Raw genomic sequence first — 27,384 nt, 5'->3', positions numbered from 1 at the left:
TTGAGCAAATGTCAGACATGTTGTGGCTGAGTGGGTCGTGTTTGGCTGCACTGGGGCTCTTAGAGTGATGCAGTTCTGTCCACAGCTCACAGCTGTGTCATGCGTCTTCTGTTTGGAAAATACCTAAAATGCTGAGAGTGAATTTCTGTGGTTCGCATCGCGATCCTAACATTAACAAATACGTGGATGTATTTACTATAACTTGGTGCTGAATCTTCTGCTTTTGCAATTTTCCATCTATCTTCCAGACAAACCAACATGTTGTCTCTCGAGGTGACCCAGAACAGACCAGCTAGCGTGCACCAGTGATCTGTGCGTGCGTCTACATGTCTCCACATGAATCCCTCTGGGCCTAGTGAAGCATCAACATGGTGTATTGTCACAAGTGTAAAATAAAACATCTTGATCTCTGCTCCATTTCACTTTTTCCAAGCCTCCTGACAGGAGGGAATATACGGATGCCTCTTCCCCACTGCTGCAGTAAAGGATGCAGCTGTGGTAAAAGATGAGGAAAAGAGTCCAACCCACAGCAAACCTGTGCTCTTACATATTCACTCAGCTGTGTGCCAGATGACTCCACACCTTTGTTGTCAACAGTCTCCACATGAGCAAGATGACTTTCACATGATGAAATACACAGGGTGAATAATCACACCGAAGTTTCTTTAAACTCTCTTCTGTTATTCAGTTTCTACATTACATGCAATCTTATTAGATTTATTCCTCTTATTGTTTATTAGATCATACATTATGGTGTTACCCCTTTCTTTTGAGTGGTCTTGTGTGGACATGTTTTAAACTTGTTGTGTGTTTTAGATGTATTATGTGTCACCTCCACAAAAAGAGCTCCTAAAAGAAAATTTAAGCTCTAAAAGTGAACTAAAAGCGAGAAGATGTATTTGTGATTAAATTAACTCTTGTTACCAGAAATTCTTTTACAAAACTGTAGCTGCATTACTCAGTCTCAAAGTACCAGAGCAGTTTCAGTGCAATAAAGTCTGCAACAAGAAGGTTATTAACTTCTCCCAAATCTCTGCATGCTCACTCTGTCACTCATATGTCAGTTTTTCCATTGAGTGTAGTGGTCCTTTGTTTGTGTGTCAGGGCGGTCTTTCTCATTCATCCATGGCCTTGGCAGGGAGTCAGGAAGGGGGAGCAGCTATTTTCCATCAGGCTGAGTGGGATGGTGGAGCTGAACCTCATTGAAAGAGATCCCCTCAGCCACTAGAGGGCAGCTATGCTCTGTGTTACAGGAACGACTGCAATGCCAAAGAGAAGTCCTTTCAAGCACCTTTGGAGACATATGAAATAAGAGCAGAAAGTGTAGCAAAGCTCTGCTTCATCTACTTCACTGAGACCCCATGATGATGTGAACAAAGTAGGGCTGAATGTTACAAAATCCAATTTAATGTTATTCCAAGTCATATTCATCCGATTCTAGACTTTTATAGTATGATGTGGTATGATTTTGTACACACTTGTTTTCACCCTTTCATACCAAAATTTTGCTAAGTCAAACTTTAGTCAACAGCAGGGTCACAAAGCTAGGTCATGACCCTGACTGACAATCAACTTGACTTTATTTTGTGTCTCTCCATCAGTCTAAACTTCTCTCTTTCCATCTGGGCCACTCACACACTGATAAATACAGTCAGTAAGCCCACATGTGGTGAATAACAACAGCGGCACATTTCAAATGTTTTCAGGAGAGCACCTAAAGCTGAATATTATCCATATTCATGTCTTCATGCTATCACTTTCCAGATGAAGGTTAGGTTAGCAAGGGTTAGGGTTCAGTTGTGATGATTAAGGTTAGCGTAAGAGGGTAGGGAATGCATTATCTCAATGACAGGTCCCCATAAATATACTAAGAGAGGGATGTGTGTGTGTGTGCGTGTGTGTTCTCCCCACTGACACTACACACAGAACTTAGAACTTCTCAGTAATGTTCACTTTGAAGCGCATGAGGCAATTTGGACTGAAACTCATGAGCTCCCACAGCAGCAGTTGAATCGGCTACAGAGGTCAAGGTCAAAGCCCAGGTGAGACATATGCTAACTGACCTTTTGACCTTGGATCAAAGGTGACAAAAAGAGTCAACAAAAGCTACATTGTGATACAATACGTCTGTTATATTCTGAAGCTTCAGCATTGGCATCAGACACCAGATAAACAGATGGGACATTTGAAATCACTTTTTCAAATTTAAGGATGAATATGTGCTGCTCTATTATAACCACCAGAGGGCAGTAGTCAAGCAAAGTACAGCACAGATCATTCCTGATTTTTGATAGATGTTGGTTTTCTGTCTTTTATAAGCTCTACTTGAGCTGCAGACACTGAAAAGCAAAGTTCTACTCTATCTTTAACCACCAACTCCTGTCGGTATGCAAATAGAACAGCTGGGTTTCAGCTGAAAACTGTAGGAGACCTGATACATTATTTACTTCACATCTCACATCAAGGTCCTAATAACAACTAACAGTAATCCCTTTGCTGCCAGAGCCACACCATAGAACACAGCTTCACTTTTCACTACACATTATAAAATAACAGCCACTGGAGCTGACTTACATTCTTGCCACTTAGATTTTTAACATATAATTAGTTATGTTAATTACTTCAGATTATTAATTAGCCAATCTTTCTATGTCAGTATACAATAGTTGTCTGGATATAGACAAGTAGAGCATTAAATTATCCTCAGTATTCGGGCTTAGTTATGCAAGTTTCCTCATTAATATGGAAATCTATGAAGCATCCAACATCTAATTTGATCATCTCTGCTAAAGGAAACTTAACACATACCATGATAGCAACAGGACATCATACATTAAAAATAGATTTAATGAAACCAGCACTTTATGAAGAGACATTTATTAGATCAGTAGAATACATCATCATCATCATCATCATGCCAAAAAGCAGCAGCAGCAGCAGCACTTCATTTCCTCTTCTCCACCGTATGTCCAAGACAGATACAGTGAAGCACCCTATATTTTCTCTCAGTAATGATGATATTATCATATGCCCTTCTCCAATGAAAGTCCCACAACTCTGGTCTTCAACTTGTTCTGTTAGCCTAAAATCTCTTTCCGGCTTCAGCTGTTGCTCGTCTTCCTCTGTCATGGCTTCCAAAAGCAGATGAAGCTTGCAAACACTCACTAGACAAGGTTATCTGACATACTGATGTGTTGCAATGTTCCACTGACATTGTTCATTGTTGTTAACTGGACATGGCAGTCCACAGTCAGCTCCTGTTTAGATCTTATTTATATCTTTTGTGAATACCTACCTCAGGAATTATCAGTTATACAGTTTAGAGTCCTAACAGAAATAGTATGTACATCTTTGAAATAGTTAATATTGTGTACTGCATTAGCAAACAACAGAATAACGGTGACAACATCAGACTAGTATATCATTGCAATAGCAAAACAGGAACACTACAATAGTATTCACATGCACTACACAGTGTCATACTTGTCAAACATAGACCATAGTATTTTTATTTACATAATGTTCACAGCTACATTCCAGGTTTATGTTTGTGTGTGTGTGTGTGTGTGTGTGTGTGTGTGTATTGTATAATAGTGTATTGTTGTATCCAGAAAAGGTTTTTTTTAATGTTACATGCAGTGAAATGAAGTTGTCACACTGCGTAGCTTGTGAAGAATATGATATGAGGCAATAAATGTGGAAGAAAAATACAGTATGGAGACTGGGTTATTGCTCAGTGCATTTGATATGTAATGCATGTAATATTGACCAATATTGATGAATAACTTCCAGTCTTACCACAGTATTCGTGATAATACAGTTATTTTAAGAGATTGGTCCTGTAAATCAAATAAATCAAATCAAATGATAAAATGCAAGAAAAAAAACCTGCACATTGAAAAATGTACATTATTTTATATCAATAAATACACATGTAGTGGAAACAAAGTGTATACAAAGCATAATTAAATCAAGGTGGAAGAACTCTGTATGACTTTTTGTGCACTAAGATGAGGCAGCTGGCAGACATCCCTATAAAGTGACAGTCAACAACCATCATCTTAATGACTGTTGACACTGGAAGGAATCTGATGACTAAACCAAAAAAAGATAAACAGAACAGAATAATAAAACCTGTCTTGTATGGGAAGCTTATCTAGGGTGTAGACACACAGACTAGTAGAAAATCTCCCTGTTTACAACTGTTTTCAAAAGATTTTTTTCTTAAATAAATTTCTATCTGGGGAAACAACATAAAGCAACACGACAACTGCAAGCCATTCCCTTTAGTTAGAGGAGACGTCATAGAACACAGTATTTACACCTTTTAGCTACATAATTGTATTTGTTGACAAATGGTGAATGTTGCTCCCAGTTTGTTGCAGTGCTCGGGCAGTTTTCTCTCTCATGTTGACTGATTTGACAAGCAATAACACCAAAACATGACTAAATATCCCATCTTGTGCTTTCAATGAGCTTCACTGCTTGTGCACTGCACATCCATTTATTCCCCAGACAGTTTTTTTTAATACAATCCCACCTCCTCATCTTTCATTTTTGTGTAGTAGAAAAGTAATTATCAGGATTTTTTTAGGTATCTATTTAGTTTCACATTGACAAAGACACCTAACTAGCATGCCATGAGACAATGCCATTGACACAGCCATCTCAACATGGAGTCAGTCATAGCTATAGGGTGGATATATGTATCCAGTTCTTGCGCTGGTTGACACTGTCCCTCTGCTGTGCTCAGGTCACAGAGGCCAGCTGAGATAATATGCTCCAGTGGTCTAGTGTGATACAACATCCTGTTTCCTGCAGTCCTCTGTACTGGCGTACTGTAAACATGGCTGCCCACGCACAGAACACACCAGCTAGCAGATAAGGGAAATATTACCATTTTTTCCAGTTTAACGTTTTTATCCAGTCTTTTAGGAAGAAGTCTGTATCTCGGTATGAAGAAGAAAACTGGGTAAGTTAAGGGTTACAGAATGAGAACTGGGTGTGGTTTCAGGTTTGGATGTTAAAAGTTAAAGTCTATAGGTCAGACACTGCGGGGAGCCCTCTCCAGTTCGTGGGTCCTGCGGTTGCGTCCCTTCTGCCTCTCTTGCAGGTGTTTCCATTTGGCTGCCAGCCCTGGAGCATGCATGTGGGTGTGAGGGATCACCACAACCTTCTGCTGCTGCTGCTGCTGCTGGTGTATTTGTACCTGCTGCACCAGGTGGGCTTTCTGCCTCCTATGCTTCCTCTCCCTTTTCCAAACCTGCTCGCAGAACTCATCCATGGTGTTCAGAGTCGGGTGATTCACCAAAGAAAGGAAGTCTCTGTACCACAGCTTTTGATTTGGACTTTCTCGAGGTGGAGAGAGATCCTGGGCAGGGACACCAGCTGCAGCCTCTTCATCACGATGTAGCAGATCCTCCAGACGCTCAGTGTCAATGACCTCTAAGGTCACCTTCAGAAGTGTCTGCATGAAGCCATGCTCCACCGCCTGACACAGATAGATGCCTGAATCCTTCTTGTTAAGTGTGCGAATCAGCAGGCCCTGGTCTGTGCGGATGAAACGTTCCTCTGATTGGATCTATGAAGTCAGAAAATCAGATTATGATATCATATTTCCTGCTCCTCATGGCTGTTTTAATAAAACAAAATTTATTTCAATCTACTCAACTTTGGAATTAAATATTAATAAAATATAATATTTTGTTATCTAAAACAATCTATCTTTCAATCAATTATCTATCATTCTTTATCTTCTCTGCAGATAGATTGTATTTGAGCAAATTTCAACAAACTAGATTAAGTGTGTGCTAAGCTAGTACCAACCTCTTGTTTGCGGTCATCAGTGGAGCGCTGATACTGCCAGTATGTCAGGGCTCTCTGGGACTTGGGGCTGCACTCAAGGAAAGTGCTGCTGTTCTCCACACCGTACACAGTTTTATTCAGGAGAGTCGTCTGCCCACTTAGTTCATCTAGATAAAAAAATGTGAAAATGTTGTCATTCAAGTTTGTGAAAGCAAATGTTTTCTATTATTTTTTGCTGATGTTGCTGGTTGTGGTTATGGCTGAATGTTCTGTTACAGGCATAGAAAAAAAGCTCTGTACAGCCAGCTTTTGAGAGTGTTTCTGATTTTCTGTCTAAAACTCTTCGCTTTTCTGCTTTTCTCTGGCTGCAAAGTATGAAACTCGGTTCTCCAAGTGCAGCCTGAGTTAACAATGACTGCATTTTACATTATTTTGTCACGTTATCCTGTCTCTTTTCTTATCACACTCAATCATGTGCTGAGTATGCAGATCCCACCACAGACGCAGTCACTGGAGGAAATGGGCTCCAAATAAAATCTGGGTTTTATTCAGTAAAGTATGTGCAATGTTTTTCAGTCAGGAACTTTCTGAACTGTAATGTCAGTGTTCCTCTGACTGATCTCCTGTTATATCCTGTGGTAAATTAAACAATTCAGACTCCATTGAATATATTGTTATCCACTCATTGTTTTCAAAGTCTTTTATCCTTTTCTTTATAAAGAACTAAGTCTGGCCAATCAAAAGTGTTGCCGACAAATAAGTTGGGAGAAACATGTAACTGTATTTTTTGTGTCTGTCTAAATTATTTTACCTCAACTTCTGATAGATTTCGATAACAGTTTTCTGTCTTGTTTTCTTTTCCAGTTAAATAAAAGAAATGTATAATTAAGAAAACGAGTCCCGTATTTGTACTGAGCCCATAAATGAGGCAGTAGAGTGGGGGGCTTGGCGACATAGAGGAGGCTCGCAGGAATCCTGACCATTTTAATTATAAGTTTCACATAGACCAACTCTAATCTTCACCACCAGAAACACATAAAACACACAGACACAACCCCACACACACTCAGCTGGATTCTCTCCTCTTTTGATTGCCTCAGGAAAGGCCAGCAGCTGCTTTGAGACCATTTCTATGTTCAAAGCACAACTAAATCCTCAAAACAAAGGATTCTTTAATTGTGCAGTTGGAAAACTTTTCAACTGCACAATTAAAGAAGCTTTTGACATGCTGGGTTTGTTATCTGCTCCTATGTATCATTTGGAAATAAAAAAAGATATATACTATATATATATATATATATATATATATATATATATATATATATATATGTTATTATACATTAAAACCAACATAGACATTGCCTTGATTATTATCACCATTTGTAAAATAATTTCATAAATAAATATCTATAAACATAATAACAAATATATTATTTTTATGTACCATGGTGTTGCAGATCCGAGCATTGTGTGAGTGGGTCTCCATTCCTGATATCTTGTCTCCTTGTTCTCCTGCAGAAAAACAAATATACACCTTGATGAGTCAGCAGAGACAATAACTTCTTTGTGTATCTGTGTGAGAATATGCTCGTACTGAGAGTTTGTATGTGTGTGTGTGTGTGTGTGTGTGTGTGTGTGTGTAGATGTCTATTTGAATGTGACTGGTATGTGAAGCAGTAGTGGAGGCCAACACAAATAGATAAACTAAAGTAAAAGCTTTAATTATAGGGTGTGAACAACAGAGGTATTCAAACCTAATAAATCATTCCAGCCTGTCATCTCTGTGAGTTGCAGATGCAAATGAGATGGACTTTCAAGCACAGTGTCAATCATAACTCTGAGGATATTTTCTGTAAACAATAATTGCAAAATCTACGGAGATACCAAAGCAAACTGTTAACTTAACCTTCTCTGCTTCCCATTGTTCTAACTGAGCACTGGTGTTCTGGTAATTGGAGGTAAGAGTTTGTTCTGGCTGCTATATTTTTGTGTGCAGGACTCTGGAGGCCAACTAACAGTGAGAACAGGATACTGTGCAGCTAGCATTCAAATCAATAAGCCCCATGGACCCATGAGTGGGAGGCTGCACACACAAGTACACACACATGAACACAGATCAGTCCACTAATACAACCACACAACCACTGAACCTCCAACACCTACCTCACCCCTGGTTCACCCAGACAGCCTGCAGACATTGCTGACATGGGTTCTCATTTACAGTAAACACATGAGGCAGGTTATATTTCTAGCTTTCTGGTAGAAATACGACCCCATACCTTTAGGGTTTTTTGGCAAATATACAAAGCCTACACTATAAGCGTGCCCTCGCTCCAGCCCTAAATCGCAGTCTGACTGCATGTGTCCTCAATCGGAACATGAAAACCCTTCTATATAATACGGGTTTACCTCACTGAAGAGTAGTCTATATAAAACAAAACTAATTCTTAAACAAGCAGCACTCAAACATATGTTGTACATTTGGGAGGAGTTAAATATGTCCTCTGAGCAGCATTACTTCTACAGGGCAGATGCTAGCTGCCCTGTAGAAGTAATGCTTTTAATGCTAACATTGGCTATGTAGCAATTGCAAAAACTTACAAATAGCTCCTTTAAATATCTGCTGTCAGATGTAGCATATTGCATCGTAGGCAGACTTCCAAACCTGCTCTGTGTTTTAAGTTCTGATTATTCTCTGTGTACAAGGTGTTAAGCAGGCTGTAAAAGACAATGGCAGGATGGCAACATGACAAGCATGAATGTGGAGTATGTATTTGGTACCTCTTGGCCATGGGAAAGTATCTGGAGCACTCGGTGCCATCCCATGCACAGTAAGGGTCCCTCGCCAGGCAGCACTCAGCGCAGGCTTTCCCATAAACCTCACACCGGTGCAAAGGCATCTGGGACACACCAATGTCTGAGCCCAGGTACAGTTGTTGCTGTGCAAGTAGAAAATACAAAGATTTAGATATTTCATGTCTTGTAGGAGCTAATATTTAGGTTTTAAATGTTGGTGTGTTTGGCTTGGCTTAGGTTTTTCTTCAAAACAAAAATACAAGTCAGGAATGTGGACATACCGTCTTTCTACAGGTGCTCAGCACCTCCTACCTGTCAATTAGCTAACTCGTTGTGTCCTTCCCTGTCATTTAGGTTGATGAGCTAATTGTTAGGCTGAATAGCCAAAGTGAGATCTTTGTGTGATAACAGGTTGGTTCATCTCAAAGTGTTTAAAATGTGCACACAATCGCTTCTTTGTTTTGTCTTTCAGCCCTGAAGCAAGGTGTGTCATCAATGAGGAAAAGCTCTTACTCTCTAAAACACAGGGTTTTCACACACATGAAGATACAGTGGTCACTTGTAACATTTTCCATTTTTATTATATCATATTCTTGTGTCCCTACTCCAATCCAGTAAGTTTATCTGTTGCTTTCACCAAACCCATTTACCTTTTCAGAGTAAACCTGCTGCTTTGTTCTTCTAAACATTTTGCTTTAGTTTAGATTTATCATCCATTTAATGTTTAATCATGTAATAAGTACTAGTTAATACCTGTTTTGTTGAAAGTTCCATGGCTTTAATGGCTGTTGGCTCCTGTTAGAAATAAAAACAACAATAGTAAAAAATCAGACAACATGTAATGATCAGACAGTTGCTCTTAAACCTGGTACCTCAAGTAATACAAGTGATGAGCAAATAACTTACTCTAAAGACAGTCATTTCTTCTAACAGGACTTCCTCCAGGTCATGCCAGGAGCCTCTGGGGATGGATACCACTTTCAAAATCGTCCCCATGTCTAGTACACAATGGAAGCACAAATCCTGAGTTGATATCTTCTCTATATACTCTATACATTTCTGTTAATCAATTGCTGTTGTTTCAGTTTACAGTATGTATGCAAATTTGTATACCTGTGCCTATGAACATAACATCATACTGGCCATCTTCTGCTTCTACTTTATCCACCACTATCTGGGTGAACTGGTAGTCCACATCTGTTTTGACTATTATTGGTCGATTGTTAATGGGGTAGACAGGGTTGAACATGGCTGGATGACTTCTGGCAAAGGTCACAACTTCATCAGGAAGATCCTTAGTTGTATCAAATCCTCCAAATGTCTTGCTTGGGCACTGTGGAGAAAGATAATTGTTGAAACTGTGTCACTGTAGGACATAAACAAGAGTTAGCTTCAAGATCCCTTCTGAAAATCTCAGTGCATCCCACGTTATCAGTCCAGGTAAAAGTATACTGTACTCACTGTGCCAGGCCGTGGGTAGGGAACACGTCCCTGGAAGGGCACCCACTGATAGTTGGGTCCATCTCTATGAGCGTAAGGGCCCAGAAACACTCTCCTAATGTCTGTCATGCTGTACATACACACAGCCGAACCTTTGAAGATGTTGCTAATGGGCAGAAAGAGTGAGGCAGATTAGGAAAAGTCCAGTCCCTGTTGAAAATACAGGCCATCCAATCAGAGATTATTACCAAAACTATTCCAATGGCAGCCACAGTACCTGGACGTGGTGAAAACTGCATAGATGATGGGGCTCTTAGGGTCCTTTGTGCTCATGAGAAAAACATCCTCTGAAAACCAAAGAAGGTATTATACATTACAGATATATCCTCCATTGAAAATATAATATTTCATCTACAGGAGATAATGTGTGAAACATGTTTTAAGGTGCTGGAACAATCACTCACGTAGTTCATCAAAGTGGGTGTCTATTCCATTACTGCCAGGTACAGAACAAATAAGTCGAGCTTTCAAGAAGGTGGTCCACTTATTTACAAGACTCCTGTGACCTCCCAAGTCATTCTGTTGGACAGATCACAGGCACGAGTTCAGCAGGGAAGTTCAATTATTGAGAAATGACAGGAATATTGTTCATTTTCAATTTCAGAGGACATTGTCCCTTTCCTCAACTATCCCAGTAAAGACAATCAGTTTTATTTTCCACAGTTTTCTAGCATATACCAATATAGTCTGTCATTATATTTCTGAACAGCAAAACAGCAACAACAACAAAAAAAAAACACATTAGCCATATAATGTTAAGGTGAGTTACACTACCTAATTTTATACACTACTGCTGTGGGAGGTGAGAGTATACGGCTCATTAGTTTCTCGTTGAGTGAGATGAGACACCCTCTTGCAGGTTGGATGTAGAGCATCAGAACTGGCAACCCTATGTCACTGATGCTGACATATCATCCACCTTTTAAAGCATACTACAGACACAATCTTGCTATAAATGCTGTATAATTTTAACTTACTTGTTTTTATTATATCCTTATTGTGTTTTTTGAAATGTTGTGCGTTTGTATGGAGCCGTCTGTATTTTCTAGCAGTCTGTCTTTCGTGTTGGTGAGCCAAAGACAATTTTCCGTTCTGCTGGACATTAAAGACTTGACTTTGGATTTACAGAAGAAACTTGTGAATTATCTTCAATTGTCTTTCTTTACACTAAATACATTTGACACTCACACATCTGATACAGTGACAGCTCACTGTACAAAATATACTCCACAAAGCCTATTTAACATATTTAACACATTCGATGAAGAGATTTTTTTTCCCTTTTTTCTTCTTGATGTGAAGAGTCTTCTTTCAGTACAGTATGTTCCACTCCACACCCTAAAAAATATGCATCTGTGTGTCTCACAGAATAGTGTTTGTTTTCCAGAACATTGCACACAAACACAGAAGCACAAAGTGCTGGCTCATAAAAACGTATCCCACATGGTGTTGATTTATGACAGCAAATTAGAATGTGTCCAAATAGGCATAGACCCAAATTAATACTGCGTCTTGCATAATGGATGGCCTGTCTTGTGATGAGGAGAGCAGATTCCTGACATTCTGGGTAATCAGGCTATTATGAAGGAGGCACGAAATGCAGCTAAACGAGATGCTGAGGCTCACTCACTGATCTGCAGTCAGCTTGGTGAAATCCTGCTCAATGAATAAGAATGGGATTTGGAATGTGAAAGCTGATACAAGGCCAGTGATTTAACAACTGTCTCCTGGAGCTGGAGGGTGTAGCAAAGCCAATCAGTGCCAAAGCCTGGCATTAGGATAACAGTGCTGCCACTGACGGCGTCTCTTTTCCTCTCAGGGTCTGGTGACATTTAATGTTTCTCTCAGGTTTCTGTCTTCAGGGGCAACCGTACCATGCGCATCAAAGCCCACTCTTCTCCAGGCTAAAAATAATCACAGATAACAGCTCCTGAAAGCTGCCACAATGAAAGCCACTCAGACACCCGTCAAGTGTTTTTCCAGATACAGAAGCTATTTCACATAATGTCAGCATGAGTGTGTATGTGTGTGTGTGTGTGTGTGTCATTGTCTCTCTCCTTTTGTGTGTGTTCCTTTGTGAGAGCCAGCTCGTGTGACTGTGTGTTAATGTGCATATGCGTACCTTGCAGAGCTGTCCGATGCGAGCATGTGTGGCCTTCCCAGCATGCTCCCCATCCATGGCATTCTCTCTGAAGAACAGGTAGATTTTATCATCCTCTGGGTTGTCACTCTCTGGAATCAGATGAATGCTCACAAACCTGGGATCTGCAACACAGAGACACACACACAGATAAATGAACTCAGGATGGCAAGTAATTAGGTAGGTAGGGAGTTTTGTAAACACAATAGCAACAAAGAGAATTAGCTGACCTTAGAGATTTGAGTTTCCCATATAGTTACATCAATTTAGATATGTTTTCATTGAATTCTAAACTCCACTGGCAGCCAATAGAAAGAGTAGTGCTCTTTGCGCTTTGTCTTTGTGGAATGAATTACAGTAAAATAGTTGTGAAGATAAAAACACTGGATTCATTTCTCAGTCCTTTGAAAAGATAAGAAAAGATAAAGATTTTTTTGATACTAACCAAAAATGGAGAGTGGAATGTGACATCTGAATTCTTATATAAAGCATGATAATAGGTGATTTACATCCCAGAATCTGCTGCAGCATTGTTTGTTCACTCCGTGACACCAGTAAAGAGCTCTGTTTTATCCTCATTTTAATTTTGGGCACCGTGTCTCATAGAGTCACGGTGGTCCGTTAGTAAGCTTTCTAAGATGATGGCGTTTGACAGCTGTGTGTCATCTGTGTAAAAGTGGAAAGCTATATTGCAGTTATTAATTGCAGGCCTGATATCGATAGAAAATAAAATAAGAACACAAACATATCTTCAAGACTGTCCATAGGTCAGACATGACATGAACACTTTCTGTTTGATAAACAATTCTTCAGTTTAATAAACAGGACATGAGCCATCTATGTGCAGACCCAGGTAGGCCATCTCCCTCTCTTAGCCAATTCATAAGGATCTGACTGAGGATCCATGGTCAAAAAGAAAAGGCTGACCTCACATCCAGCAAAAACAAAAGAAAAGTCTGAGACTTAAGTTGCAAAATCAAGCACCCTAAAACCACTGTATTTTTGAAACTATTGATTAATAAGATCAAAGAATTGGCCAGTGATTCTCCTCTTCTTCCTCACCATTTAGCCACCGGGAGTCATGTTGCTCTGTCCTGATTGGGTGATGCTTGCCAAGAGTGCGAAAAATGGCAAAGTCCCGCCCCATGAAGTCAGCTGATGTTCCAGCATACAATTCCCTGTCTGAGAGTACAGGGAATAAATTGTGTTAGCATAGTAACACTGGATGAGAGAACGGTCTGTCGTGATTTTTCCTTGGTGATGCAGGTGTAAAAGTCTGAGGAATTGTTCAGGGGCTTAGCAGTACAGGTAGACTTGGAGTCCTGAGGGAACACAGACAGTGACGGATGTGATGAACATCAGGAGTGTGAAATTGACATTAGCACAGTGGGCAGGGCTGAGAGGGGGAGGCCAGGGAAGAATGAATGGCTGGAGGGACAGATGAGGAGGGACAGGACCGAGGTGTGAGACAGGGGGAGTACATAATAATGCTGGTGAGGGGGGACAGAGAAAGGGGAGAGGAGATGAGGAGTGATGAGCTGGAAAATGGCCATCTGCTGGCTTTAACCGTGTGATATAACACAATATGACTGGCGATGATTGGGGGTAGTGAGGGAAAACATGCTCACACAGTCCTGCTTTATCTGGCAAAATTGAGAATTCAGTGTGAAGAAAACTCAGTAATGTGTCATCTGCCTTGCACACCCAGCACTTAAAAGAGGTATATCCAGATTGAAATAGAGTTTACAGTGCTGTCAATGAGGGGTTCCCAGTGTGTAAATATAAACTACAGAGCAGATCTACTTGTAATGAATGACAGGAATGCCCTGTTCTGTTATTCACATTTACTTTACAACCTATATCTGCTGAAATGAAAGAGCAAGGCAGAGGGTGTTTTCAGGACTCCAAAGTTTTTATATGACATTGCTCTAACACAGAAGAGCAGCAACGTGTATCCGGTCTTAAACTCACCAATTAGCATGGAGGCAGTAAGCAACTTGGGATCATAAGGACTCTTCCCACGGCCGTTTTCTATGTGAGGCTCCAGTCTGAACACACTGTCCTGAATGTAGAGAGACAGAAACGCTCAGGAGTTGTAAAGTATTAAACTAATGCAGGGGATCACATTGTTTTCTGCCATGGAGGATGAAATTGCACAGGGGAAAAAATAGCTGCTTCAGTATAAGTGGAATTTTCTCTGGGAAAGCCATTTTGCAGTCATCACTTCAAAACATTCAGGTTGAGAGAAAATTGCAATATTTTATGAAAATGAGCATTGTTACGCCAAATTCTTTTCATTTTGGTCTAAACCATGATGCAGCAAGATGTTATACTGAATCACAAAAATAGTGCAGCCATCAACAAATGACAAATAGTTTTTTTAACAAGTAGGTAAAGAAAATTAAAAAAAAAACAGTTACTCTAATCAGCAGATACAGACTGCAGTATATTTATAATATATTATATATATATATATATATATATATTTTTTTTTTTTTTTATTATTTTTTTTTTTTTTTTAAAGCATAAGGAGAAATCTGAGACAATTTGTGACCGCAGAAACTACAGATGTTTAAAATCATGTTTCCCCCAGCACATACTGTAACAGAGAAGGACTGAGAATGAAAACAAGAAATCTCATCACTCACTTATGACTTGGTGACCTGGACCCTCATAGGAAACCCATCAGATGAATTACATTTCAAGCCTCTGATCTATATACAGTAAATTGCTTTTCTCAGAGATATTTCCTGCCTCTAATTGTCTGTAAATAGCTGTCTAATGAATAGGAAACAGACATTTATAAGTCTGACTCAATGACATTTGGAGGAGAAGAGAGCAATTTCCTTCTCTCATACTCAAATGAACACACGCATACACATACAGCAGTTCCATATTAGAGTGATGAATTGGAAATCCTGCAGACTACGAAACCCTGTGTTTAATTTTCCACCTCATTTTGCTAAATGAAAAAAATTTTACATACTTAGCAAATCATTTATTAGGAAGAGAGCTCACACCCGACTATACATGGTCGTTCACCACTTTAAACGCTTAAACTTTCCTATGATATGCCTCCACAGCGAGTGGATGCAGTAATGGAAATGCAGCATGTGCCTGTACCTCTTGTTTCTTGCCCACCTCCAGGTAGGAACACACAGGGTGGAAGGCTCCTGTCCCACACACATAGAGATGGGTCTGGTTGAACGGCTGCAACACCTTGATGAAATTCGAGCACTCCCTCTGATGAAGCAGAGACAGAGAACCAATTAATCAGGATGAGCAATTGACACTTGATGCAAAACCATTTCAAAGCCACAATTTATTGCAGTCTTTTCTGACAATGAACATTAGCGCCATGGTTATCCACAAGCTTGTTGCCATAGCACCCAGGACATCTGAGTCATTAAAAAACAAGGTGAAACAGCTGGATAAACAAACAGGTCAGACTACACTAAGCACAAATGTCACACAGGGAAATCCATTAGTTAAATAAAGAGATCCATAATGATAACAGCAAAGCTTACTGTAATCTACTGTAATTCCCCTGAAAATGGCCAACAAACTCTCACACTGGGCTGAGTAATGAATCTGGAAATAATATTATGACTGAGCATTATCATCCATGACTCTGTATTTTTTTTTTTTTTTCAGTGCTCCATAATCTGACTCAACCATGACACACATACATGTTTCTGAACTCAGTGACATTTGTCCCTGCTGACTTCACGAGCTGTGTAATTCTCCCTAGAATCATTGTAAAAAAAAAAAGTACAACAGTAGAAGAACAAAAGAAACAAGTCAACAGCTCATCCATGATAAGATAATGTTGCATACGTAGATTTTTAACAATTTCTGTGTGTGTGTGTGTGTGTGTGCGTGTGTGTGTGTGTGAAGCACAACAGACATACATATATATCATATGCATTACTCAGTGCCATATGGCATATTCCCTCGTGCTCCGGCAGCACGTGCCTGACGAGACCTGCCCTCAAATAAAACTAAAGATGTCATCACATACTCATGACAGAAAAAAAAAAAGCAGGGAAAAAAAGAATAGCACCACAAATTATGCATGACTAAGTTCATCTGGCTTTACTGGGTCATCAGCAGACTGCAGCCTCTGTTTGTGTAAGCTTCTGTTGTCATTTAAGCAGCTGTCTTTCTTGGGATTTACGACATGTGGGTTTATGTGAGTAATGAACATTACTGCAAGCGACAGCACAGCACTGTAAATATATACACATCATCTTTGCACAGTGGTAACACATCTGAATATTTAGCATATTTAAAAATACTGATCCAACATAGCTTTTCTTGTTTTCCCTCATATTTATTTTTATTGCTTGCTAGGAAATGCAGCAGCAATTTTCCTTTTTCTTGTGGGTGTAGTGTCACACCTCTCACACTCATCTATTTCTTTCTTTCCTTTCTGCTTCATCTCCACAAGTGTCTGCTTACAGTACATACGAGGGCATCAGCGGACTAATCCTCCATCTCTCTCCACCACTCTTTAATTCTCACTTTTCTCTGACTCTATAACAGAAAGACCACCCCTCCGGGCACCTTATTCATCCACGCCACAATGTTTACAGAAAACACACAAAGGACTTCATGGCGCTTCAAATCAGCCACACAGAAGGGTAGAAGGGCAGGAGAGCTTGCCCTGTTCTGGCCAATGTGAACTGAAGCTTAACAGCATTGCCACAATTTTACATTCCAGCCTGTTACCTAAGGCTATATTAAAGATAGAATTCATAACACAGCTTGCAGAGAGAAGAGACAACCTCTCAGTGTGTTTACACAGAGTTTCACTACACCACACAAGCTGCTCTAAAACTGCACTTGGCCAGATACAGGGAGATGTGATGCTTGGCTTGTCATGCAAGGGTTGAGTAAGGTAAAGGGGGCTGAAAAATCCCAGGATCTTAATGTTACCACATAAGATTATTCAGATACAGCTTTAACTTCAGCTCATCAAATTTAATGAAACATTCTTATCCAAAACAAATAAACAGACTGCAGGTGCTTAAGCATTTGTGATTTGTTCTCAGTTACAGTATAGTAGGGCTCCAGATAAGATTAATGCTCTTCAATATGCCGCTCAAGTATGGTATTAACTTCATCATCAGTTAAGATCAGTTAAACTAAAGACTCAAGTCATAATAAGCAGGCAAGCCACAATAATGTACTCTGACTGGGTGACTGTAGGAACACACAGACTCTTTAAATTTGTGAGCACAAAGGGAGAAACATGGAAAAATTACAGTCTAATAACATGGGAACACTAATGCCTGTGATCCCTGAATATATGACAGTAGTTATTATTCATGTCCGTTATACCAGTAGGTCTGGTGGAAAGCACAATGATTTCCCAGGCTCAATTAAATGGAGTGCCCAGAGGCTTGATAAGTGATTAAGGTCACATGATGGTCTCAATCTCGGCTCTGAGATTATGGTCAGATCTATGGTTAGCTACGTGATGTGTTGTCCATATGACAGATTGCACATGTCAACACAGTGGTATAAACAAGCTGAAAGATTAAAACAAATCTTATATTGTCTATCATTAAAATGCCATATATATTTATGCAGCACATATCCAGCGTAATCCCAGTGCAACTACAAGTGCAAAATGTGAGATTTACTTTGAGACCTGCAGAGTTGCATGTTGCTCATAATACAAGAGAACAAAGACATTTTCAAAACATCTGTGGGAGTGGAGGGGCAAAATGCTAACACCCACTTGCAAGATGGATGGTTTTAACTCTTACCGAGAGATCTTTCCCTGCCCACTTGCATTCATCTCTCCTGGTAGGAGAAGCTGGCCAAGGGATCTGCAACACAAACACAGTTCCTGTACATGTTAGACAAGAATCACCTGCTCCTAGAATAAGTTTTACAGAGTGAGTCGATACAGCTACAGCTTGTGTGCATGCATGTGTAGATATGAGGGTTGAAGGGGTCACAATGCGATTTGTTATCCACTTTGTTTCAGTTTATTCCATTATTCATCCAGGTGTGCAGTGAGCAGCTAACATGCCTGGCACAGCGTGTGATCGTGTGCGACAGCCCTGATCTGAAATATTCATGAGGCACTTTTCTGTAGAAGTAGAAAAGGGAGTCCAGAGATACCTGAGCCCCTGAATGACATTCTGGATGGAGATGCATCCTCAGGGCAGGTATTAAGTCGCCCAGAAATGCAAACAGACTTCATGAATGGTTTAAACCACCAGACAGACTGACTGGAAATCAAAAGTGGCTTTTACCTGTGCAAAGTCTTTGCTGATATTGAGGAGGTTAAAGGAGAAGATGTGGTCCTTGGCTCCCACTACAAGTCTTCCTTTCTCCTCGTCCAACAGGAAGGTGTGGTAAGCCGAACTGTTGGCCAGGCCTTCAAACGTCACGAGGTTGTTAGACTCCAGCATGTCTGCAGAGAAAAATGGAAAGAAAAGTGGTGATCAGCATAATATGATAATCACTTCATGAAAAACACAGTAACTGTGGGCACAATGAAAGCTCAAGAAAATCTGTCATGTTGACATTTATTTCATTTATTCTATTAAATTTCCAGGGGCTGTTTGAAAGACATAGCCTGACTTTCATCATTTCCAGCCACCTAGAATCCCAGGTTCACCTCTACATTCACTGATCTGCCTGCTCAGCGGTAATGTACCACATGCAATGACAGTTTGAGGAACAGTGCTCAATGCCTCGAGGGTACAGTGTATAAATTAAAGAATGTACACAAGGTTGTCTTGCCCCTATACACCAATGTTCTTTTTGCCCACTTACTCATTTGTTTTTATTTTTGCATAAATGTTGTTCCTTCCCTTCCCTTTACAAATTGTCCTCAGGACTGGACATTGTTCAGCTTGGCTAAGCAAGGCAACTGACAGATTCTCTTCACTATCTGCCAATTTGCCAAATTGGACTGGGCAGGTAATGCCAGCACTGGGAGCCAGTGATCAAACTGTCTGCTAGGGGAAGTGACCTTGACCAGAGCAGCCAAGCAGAACTACACTCACAGTGGAAAACTGGGAGGACTATAAAATGTCATATTACTCTCATAATATTTCATAATCCAAACTGCAGGATTACTTTAAACCACATCAGCTATTAGGGCACGTTACGATGGGCTACAGCTCACGTTTTGCAGTGTAATGCAATGCTCTGCCAAGTCTGGCAAAGGAGCGACATTTGCTCTCACAGCAGAAAGCCAAACTTGTCACTAACAGACACTGAAGATCTCATTACCGTAACGACCTCTAAAGGTGGCATTATGACTATGGCATTATAACACCTTTTGTGTAACACGTGCAGACACAGAAAAACACACACACACACATATATATATATATACACACACACATTCATGTCCTTCTCACATTTTGTTCTCACCCACAAAGTCTAACCACACTATGACCCCCTCCTATTGACCACCCACACAAAAGGGTGGAGAGTTATGGACCAGAGGGAAACTGGTTACTCTGGTGCTCTCTCTCTCTCTCTCTCTCTCTCTCTCTCTCTCTCTCTCTCTCTCTTCTTTCTCTTTCTCGGGGAGTAAATAACAAAAACGCTCATGAATGTTTTAGCAGGGAAAATGCCCCCTCTCTGAAGTGTGTTAGAACCCAAGAGAGTGCAAAGACAAGCTAAAGCGAAGCTGGTACAAAAGAAAAGAAAATTGGAGAGAGTGGGCATCATGCTGATTGCTTTTACTCTTTCATAGACTTTCATTTTAATAAGAATTTAAACATGGGTCATGAAAGTTGTGAAACAAAACTCTGGCAGCTGTAATCTGAGAAAGTTTAAATGTGTTTCTATATATTTATGTTACTGACATCCAGCCATAGGTCACTTTAGTCTGTTGAACAAAAGTTATTTAGAGAGAGTAGATAAAAAGAGAGTTATTGAGAAACAGAAGAAGTGACAAGAGTAATTGGGGTTGGAAATTTTTTACTATTCACTGTTTACCATTGACCTGTTATAAAGGCATCATCATAAAAGCATCATGAGTGAATAGGATAAAAACATAAATATGACAGCAAAATCTATTTGACACATATCAGAATTATTTCTTTTGCCTACACACAAATCAAATCTCTCTCACCACCTCTCTCTCTCTCTCTCTCTCTCTCTCTCTCACTCCCTATATAGGGGCTATTAGAGAGCTGAGTTTATGGATTTACTCTTTAGGTATGCCGTAAAATAACCATTAACAGTGAAAAATAGAAAGGGTGATGAAAAAAAAAAATTAAGTTGGTTTGTAAAAAAAAAATGTTAAAGGTTGAGGAAATACAGCTGTGGGAGAGAGCGGGAAAAAAGAAGAATCTCTTGGGTCTGGTTACAAACTAGCTTGTCTTCATGTAACGTTTTTCACTTACATAGATACACTCAGACGTACACACACATACACTACTGTACACACAGGATAGCAATATACAATGAGTTGACACCCTGTCTTTATTGTTATTGTCTCGGTGATTTAGTTGGTTTCCTGAGCCTCAGCACTGATGGGGAGAGATTTAGACAGTCTCCTAAATATAAACTCACATCGCTGTGTGACCCAGCCCTCAGGCTTCCTGACTCCCCACTCCAAAGTCTTCTGAGAACTTGACATCTAAACCTGACTTAATAAGTCCACAAGGATTTGAAAGTATCCTTGAAGTCGTAAAGAACAGATCTAGGCTGTAGCCACTCAGATGCGTAATGGGACTGCTTCCAAACCAAAAAGCTGGTTAATGGTTAATGGTTTTATCCATGAATACAATACACAATTTAAATTAGAAGTCATGATTCACAAAAAGCTATTGGATAAATTCATTTGGAATATGGGTAATTTTATTTCATTTAGGGATTATTGGACTCCTCATAACACAACCACTGTCTTAAGAATGGAAATCTCAAGGTCATAAAGTTGCTGTCAAAGTTTTGCTCAGCCCAGTCTAAAAGCTGTGTCCCAGATTTATGTTCCTCTGTAGCCATGGTGATCAATCATTAGTGGATCCACTGTAAACCCTTCACTGACAGCACAGTATCACCCGCCTGCTACCTCTGACCCTTTTTCACCTGCACCAAGCTGTGTTTGTGTGTGGGAGAGAAAGTCAGAGAGCGAGCGAGACAATCCATCCTCCACATGTAATATTTGCTCCATGGAACAAGACAATATCTTTGGTTCTGCATATTGTTGCAGTTAACGTTATCTGACACCCAGCACTTTAAAACAACACTCAACTAATGCAACTTGATGGGTCACTGGAAGAGCAAATAGGAAATATCCTTTCTGGTCCTTAAAAGAAACCACAAACAATGTGTCTGTGTAATTTGTATAATCTGTTTGTCTAAATGAAAGAAGTTATTTTGGGCAGAATAATATTTGTTTTAAGAGTCAAGGAGCTGTATGGGGAAAGCTGCACAGACATGATGACTGCACTTCACTTCTTCTCAAACCTCGTCCCTGTGTGAGAGAATGGAGAACAGCATCACCACATCCAGCCCACCATACACATACGCATGTCCCTGGTTTATCAACATTTTCTATGGGAGTAGTGTCCATGGCAACAGACCATTCAACAGAGACTACTGCTAAGTTATTAAAAGCTAATCACCCAGAGACAGATACTCTAGGGGTATTGTGTGTGAATCTGTGTATGTGTGTGTTTGTGTGTGCATTTATGGAGCATTGTGTTGTGATGTGTGTTATTGGAAAGAAAGAGGATGTTCCCAAGCCACACCAGAGGTGGTGACCTATACATGTCTGAACTGGTGTCCCCTCCCGTTAACTATAACAGGTGTGTATGTAAACATGAAGCAACATTTTTTTTTTTTTCTCCTGTTCAATCTGCAACTTCAAACCAAGAACGTCCCAAAAAACCTGCAAACTCCATGGCAAAGTTTTACAATTATAATTATGTTTAAAGGCTGTTGTGATGTTGTGCTACATAGAACATGTTTGACTGAATTTGGAGTCCAGACGCAGACAGACAGACAGACAGACAGACAGACAGACAGACAGGTGGATGGGCAAATGTGTGGCCTGTAACAGGTGTCAGCTGCTACCCTGCCATATTTTACTAATTTTCTCTCTCACCCTACAATTGCTGAATTAAGCCTGTCAAGAATCCTGCAAATGTCACTTTTTACCAGCTGTTTTTTTTTTTTGCCTACTTTCTCTTTCACTGTCTCTTTTCACATCCTTTGCACTCCCCTAGTTGTTTTAATAAAAAAAAAAACACTATCTTAACACCTATCTTCCTTTGATGTTGAACACCTCTTGTGCCATTCTTTCTGTTTTACTCCCCCTTTCATGTCCTGTTACAATAGATTTGTGAGCGAGAGACAGAGACAGCAGCACAGCAAGAGGTAGAAATGGGAGAGAAAGAGACAGAGACAGAGAGAGAGAGAGAGAGAGAAAGGGGCAGATGGAATGGATGCAAAGAATCAACAGTCCCTTGTGAGACTGATAAAAATAAACTCTTTTACCCTACATTCTCTCTGTCTTTCTCTTTCTCAACTGGAGGGCACACAGAGTGTTATCTAAGTGCTTCCTAAGAAAAGGCAGAAACACATCTTGACAATAACCCATGTGATCCCATACACTGTACATGGAAACACTGATGCTTGGCCCTGGTTCAATGGCTTGACAGACATTCACCGTTCACATGGCTGAGTGTATGATTACACACTGACAAAACACAATGTATCACTGCAACACTCAAAGTGTATTAAGTCATACAGTCTGAAACAAAATACACACAGAGCTTCATTCGTCAGTCAAGTAATTTGTTCAGTGTCGAGCAGAAATGCAGACAAACACCTCCTCAAACTCTTTTACTTACAAGTTGTTCTGTAAATTAGCCTGGTTTGAGGTGATTGCTGCACTTATACAGTAAATGACAGGATAGTCACAGATTTTTTTTTTTTTTTTCATTTTAGGCAAGTATTGTCTTACATTACCTGCATGCATTACAGTGAAACTTACTTCATTGCATTTTACACCTGATGAATGCGTTTGCATACGTTATGCATAATGTGATACTGTTATTGAAAAAATGCTCTTATTAATATTGTAATATTGATTTCAGCATCTTACATGACACTATGTCTGTCTGTCAGCCAATAGCCATGAGCAGCGGAGATTACATCAGCAGACGTACTAAACAAAGTCAATTTCTTCCTTCGAGTATCTCATTTTCCTGCTGGTACAGATGATGACTAATTCAAATAACTACAAACATTCCTCTGAGAGGGACGCTACCAAGCAAATCCTGAACAAGCCTCCAGTTGGAGGAGAACAGACTGTTTGGAACCCGAGAAAGCTTCTGAACATCCAGCTCTCCGAGTGTACAGGATACCTTCCCATGGCCATTCAGGGCCATTCAGAGTTTATACTGTACACACCCCTAGAAACCCAACTCCGCTCTGAAGATTCTTAACATGCTTATGGATTAAAGAGTCTTTAAGATAACCATTCTCCATTCTCCAACTCTGATTAAAAGTCATTTCACACCGCAATGAAAATAAGATTAACACAAAAACAAAAAACAGCTGTATGCATGACTACTACAAGAAGAATTTTGTAAACAGAAAAACAAGAGGTTCCACTGTAGTTTCATTTTTCAATTATTGGCCCTTTCTCTTTTTCGGTATTGAAGAGTGAGAATTTAGTTGTGCCGCTGTGTGTGGACGTGTGTATGCGCATGTGTGCAAGCCCTTGGCTCTGCTCTGGAAAGGGGTGGACAGGTCAGAGAGAAGGAGTACTTTTGGCAGTACACCCATGTCCTATAAAACTGAAGTACCCTCTACCTTCCTTCCCTAGACAGTAAACAACATGTGATGTACTTCTTTTGGCCCATAAACCTGCAAACCATATGGATCTCTGTTTACTCCCCAGAGGATCCATTTAGCCCCCGGGTGTGAATCAATCTAGTATCAATTTATGTCAAAGTGTAACATATGTGAAATGACTCCGTGCTGCAGTGCACTGTAAATCCATGGCCTCTGACTACCTCATCATCACCCAGTCACTTAGTTGTTGATACAGTTGGACCTTAGCTCATGTTTAGGTAGCCATGGGGTACCATTGTTATCCTTCCCCCTACTCCACTGCCCTTCTGCCCCTCGACCCTCACTTTCAAAGATTTGCTGGAATCTCCTGGGGTTTAGCAGGGAGGTTGGGTTTGTGCGTGTGTGTGTGGTGGTGGTGACGGTGTGTTCAGGGAGGTTGGTATGTGTTCCTCAGAGAGCCTAACTGTGTTCATTGAGGAGCTCACACTGTGGAGGAGCAGGCTGCTGCTCAGATTCACGCATTCAAGATAAACCCTTCCCTGCTGTGTTCATATGAGTCAAGTCTTCAGTGGGGTTAAAAACATCTGCAAGTGTGCGGACGCCTGCACTCACACAGACACATTCATTTGAACACACACAGATTTCCCCAGTATTCCCAGTGACCTGTAGGGGTCAGAGTTCCATCACCTCGCAGCCCCATGTGTCACTGATCAGATGTTACGTACCTAAGACTGCACAGCTTCTCAGACTGTCTAGATAGGGACTGTTCTGTCATTCACTACAGTGGCTCATCTGATTTCCTCCTCTACAAGAGCAAATATGAGTCAGCTTCACCTTTCACAGGGGTAATAAATAATTTATATGATGATATAAATGATTCATAATGCAATAATCCCATGTCACTTGCCTAATGGGACCAACAGTGGATAATGTTGGATGAAATTCCACAGTAATATATGAATATTATTTCCACCACATTGCAGGCATGAAAATTATACCTGCTTTCTATCCTCTGGCTAGAGCTCCCGAGCCAGGGATGGTGCCAAATATTGTATGCCACCAGCCAAAATGCGAATGAGGTCTCATGGAAATATTGAATGCGGAGATGGCAGCAAAATAACCAGGCTGGCCAGGCTGCTACCTGAAGGCCTGACTTATAATAGAGATATCACTGAATGGGCGTGTTTCACCAAACTGACAGCATGTGGTTTTAAATGACTGATATGCTCACAGGTATCATTAGCTATCTACAGATGGCCGTGTATTTATGCGTGCGTGTGTATGTGTGTGTGTGTGTGTGTGTGTGCGCGCACGTGCACGTGTGAGTATGTGCATGCTTGTGTGTATAATTATGGATCTCCCAGTGCTGAGCGAGAAGCATTTCTCTTTGGGAAAGCCATCTGCTGAAACAGACCTGCACCATTCATCCTAAGTATAATTACCATGCAGGAAAAAGAACGCAGCGGAAAAATGACATCCAGGAAAAAAGAAAGGGAGAGAGGGATAAATGACACTAAACTGCCCGGGAGTGTATGTCTGGCACCACTTTTCATTGCAAAACTGACACGAGCTCTTGATCAAAACAGTGGCAGAGAGACAGAAAGGGAGAATGCATCAGTGACAGATTGCTGTAATGAACAGTTTAGTTATACCATTGAGATACATCAGACAGGAACACTTCTGATTTAGCAAGTGAAGCTACTTTCCTAAATCCCACAAAACTGCACTCCTCTTGGCATAAAAGTAAATATAAGAATTCCTCCCATGAATTCCTACCTCTGAGTCCCAGTTGATCATTTTACCAGACCAGTACAGTACTATATTTAACACTGCCACCGGCTTTCCATGAGAATATCATGTTTTTTGATTTTGTCACCAGCTAAGTTGAATGTAATGGTACATATATATTATTTTTGGAAGAGTTATCTGCATGAACTTGAAATGAGACCTTGCGTAAGAGGTCTGCAGATGGCAATTTTAATGTTCCAAAGTGAACCTCAACTACCTGACTGTAGGTTGTATGCAGGTTGTATGCATTACTCTGTCAGACAACAGGAGCATACATCTGATAAAGCATAAAGAATTAATTTACCTGTTTAAACTCAGTTTACTTTGTTGGTATTTGTACAAGTAAACAGAGCAAAAGCATCTCTCTGCCTCATAAGGACATCTAGGATCTAGCAGTTACTCCAACTTCCGTCAGTTCATCAGCACAACATACGATGTGGATTGGGGATTTAAATCTACGTGATCAGGGAGTAAGGTTCTATGATGTACCTCAGACAAAATAGGGAAGAGTTGGATTATTAAGAGATTTGTCATTTAGTACCATACACATGCAAGGAACTCACCTTTATAGGAGAGTTTTAGCCGGGGGACATTGCTCTTGGTCTTGGTCTCTTGGGCTCCGCTGCCGTCTGTCCTGAGCAGAAGTATCCCAAACAGCAGCACAATGCTGCCCCAGAGAAAGCCCATGGTCTTGGGGCAAGAGAGGCCAGACAGGTCCAATAAATACACAACTCCAGTGCAGTCGGTCTCAGATCTGGTATAGCAGAAGAAATGCTGGGAACAGAAATGTTCCTGTTGTCCAGTGATTATGAATAAACGCAGGTGGGTCAGTCCAGACTGGTTTTCACCAAGTCTCGCCCCCTGCCAGATCGAAAAACCCTTTCCTGTTCCAGGGGTCAAAAGCCAAAATTAGAGTCCAACTCCAAGGGAGACAGAACCTGCAAAGCAGAGTTGGGGGTTATGGGTCAATGTCAATGCAAGTGAGCCTCCCACACCAGTCCACAAGTCCTAGTCAAACTTCAACCAAACTACGCACAAATATGAGCTCGTCACCATAATAAATGCAAGGAAGAGTGAGAGGGTCTGGTTACATCTGCCATAGTTTTCTGTCCCAGTACCTAACCAGCATGAAGCTCTGTCTCCAATCCACCTTATCGCCGAGCCTCTACCTTTAGCTAAAGAAAGAAAAACAGGTCCAGTTTGTTTCAGCTGTTAATCCAGTCTGCTTTGTAAACACAATCTGCACTGAGTCTCTCTCTCGCTCTCTCTCTATCTCTCTCTCTCTCCTCTTTTCACCCAGTTTTTCTATCTGCCTCTCTCTCTCCTTAACATTGGTCTGGACTAGTACGCAGCTCTGCCCTGTCCCCACAGCACAAGGTACACAGTGCAACTGAGAACAGCTGAGGCAGACAGCATAGTCAGAGAGAGAGAGAGAGAGAGAGAGAGAGAGCATGAGAGAGAGGGGGGAAGAGAGGGAGAAAGACTGAGAAAAGAAGAGAGTGCCGTGTAGGCGGGAGAGAGGGTGAGAGAGAGAGAGCATAGAAAGCATGAGAGAAAAGAAAACTGTG

General features: G+C 40.6%; 1 protein-coding gene across 1 annotated transcript; it reads right to left on the bottom strand.

Annotated features, from left to right (window-relative positions):
• Positions 1–3,551: 3,551 nt before the first annotated feature.
• On the bottom strand, positions 3,552–27,208 carry sema3ab (sema domain, immunoglobulin domain (Ig), short basic domain, secreted, (semaphorin) 3Ab). The gene is made up of 17 exons (XM_071500903.1): positions 26,380–27,208; positions 18,511–18,671; positions 18,016–18,078; positions 15,365–15,484; positions 14,213–14,303; positions 13,304–13,423; positions 12,224–12,366; positions 10,506–10,620; positions 10,319–10,388; positions 10,063–10,207; positions 9,715–9,934; positions 9,508–9,599; positions 9,355–9,396; positions 8,587–8,744; positions 7,250–7,317; positions 5,827–5,972; positions 3,552–5,581 (listed from the first exon to the last, which is right to left on the bottom strand). Exons 1-17 carry the CDS (start codon positions 26,501–26,503, stop codon positions 5,045–5,047), a joined length of 2,415 nt encoding a protein of 804 aa, XP_071357004.1. The 5' UTR covers positions 26,504–27,208; the 3' UTR covers positions 3,552–5,044.
• Positions 27,209–27,384: the final 176 nt, after the last annotated feature.

The sequence above is a fragment of the Trachinotus anak genome, unplaced genomic scaffold, assembly GCF_046630095.1.
Source record: "Trachinotus anak isolate AG129_WGS33_773 ecotype Australia unplaced genomic scaffold, CSIRO_AGI_Tana_v1 ptg000002l, whole genome shotgun sequence".
NCBI lineage: Eukaryota > Metazoa > Chordata > Actinopteri > Carangiformes > Carangidae > Trachinotus > Trachinotus anak.
This window is presented reverse-complemented; position numbering and strand designations above follow the sequence as displayed.

Coding starts and splice junctions, on each gene's coding strand:
- sema3ab (XM_071500903.1), bottom strand. CDS start 26,503: ATGGGCTTTCTCTGGGGCAGCATTGTGCTGCTGTTTGGGATACTTCTG. Junction 12,367..13,303: donor TGACTCCCGGTGGCTAAATG/GTGAGGAAGAAG, acceptor TCTGTGTTGCAG/ATCCCAGGTTTGTGAGCATT. Junction 9,397..9,507: donor AAGAAATGACTGTCTTTAGA/GTAAGTTATTTG, acceptor TATTTCTAACAG/GAGCCAACAGCCATTAAAGC.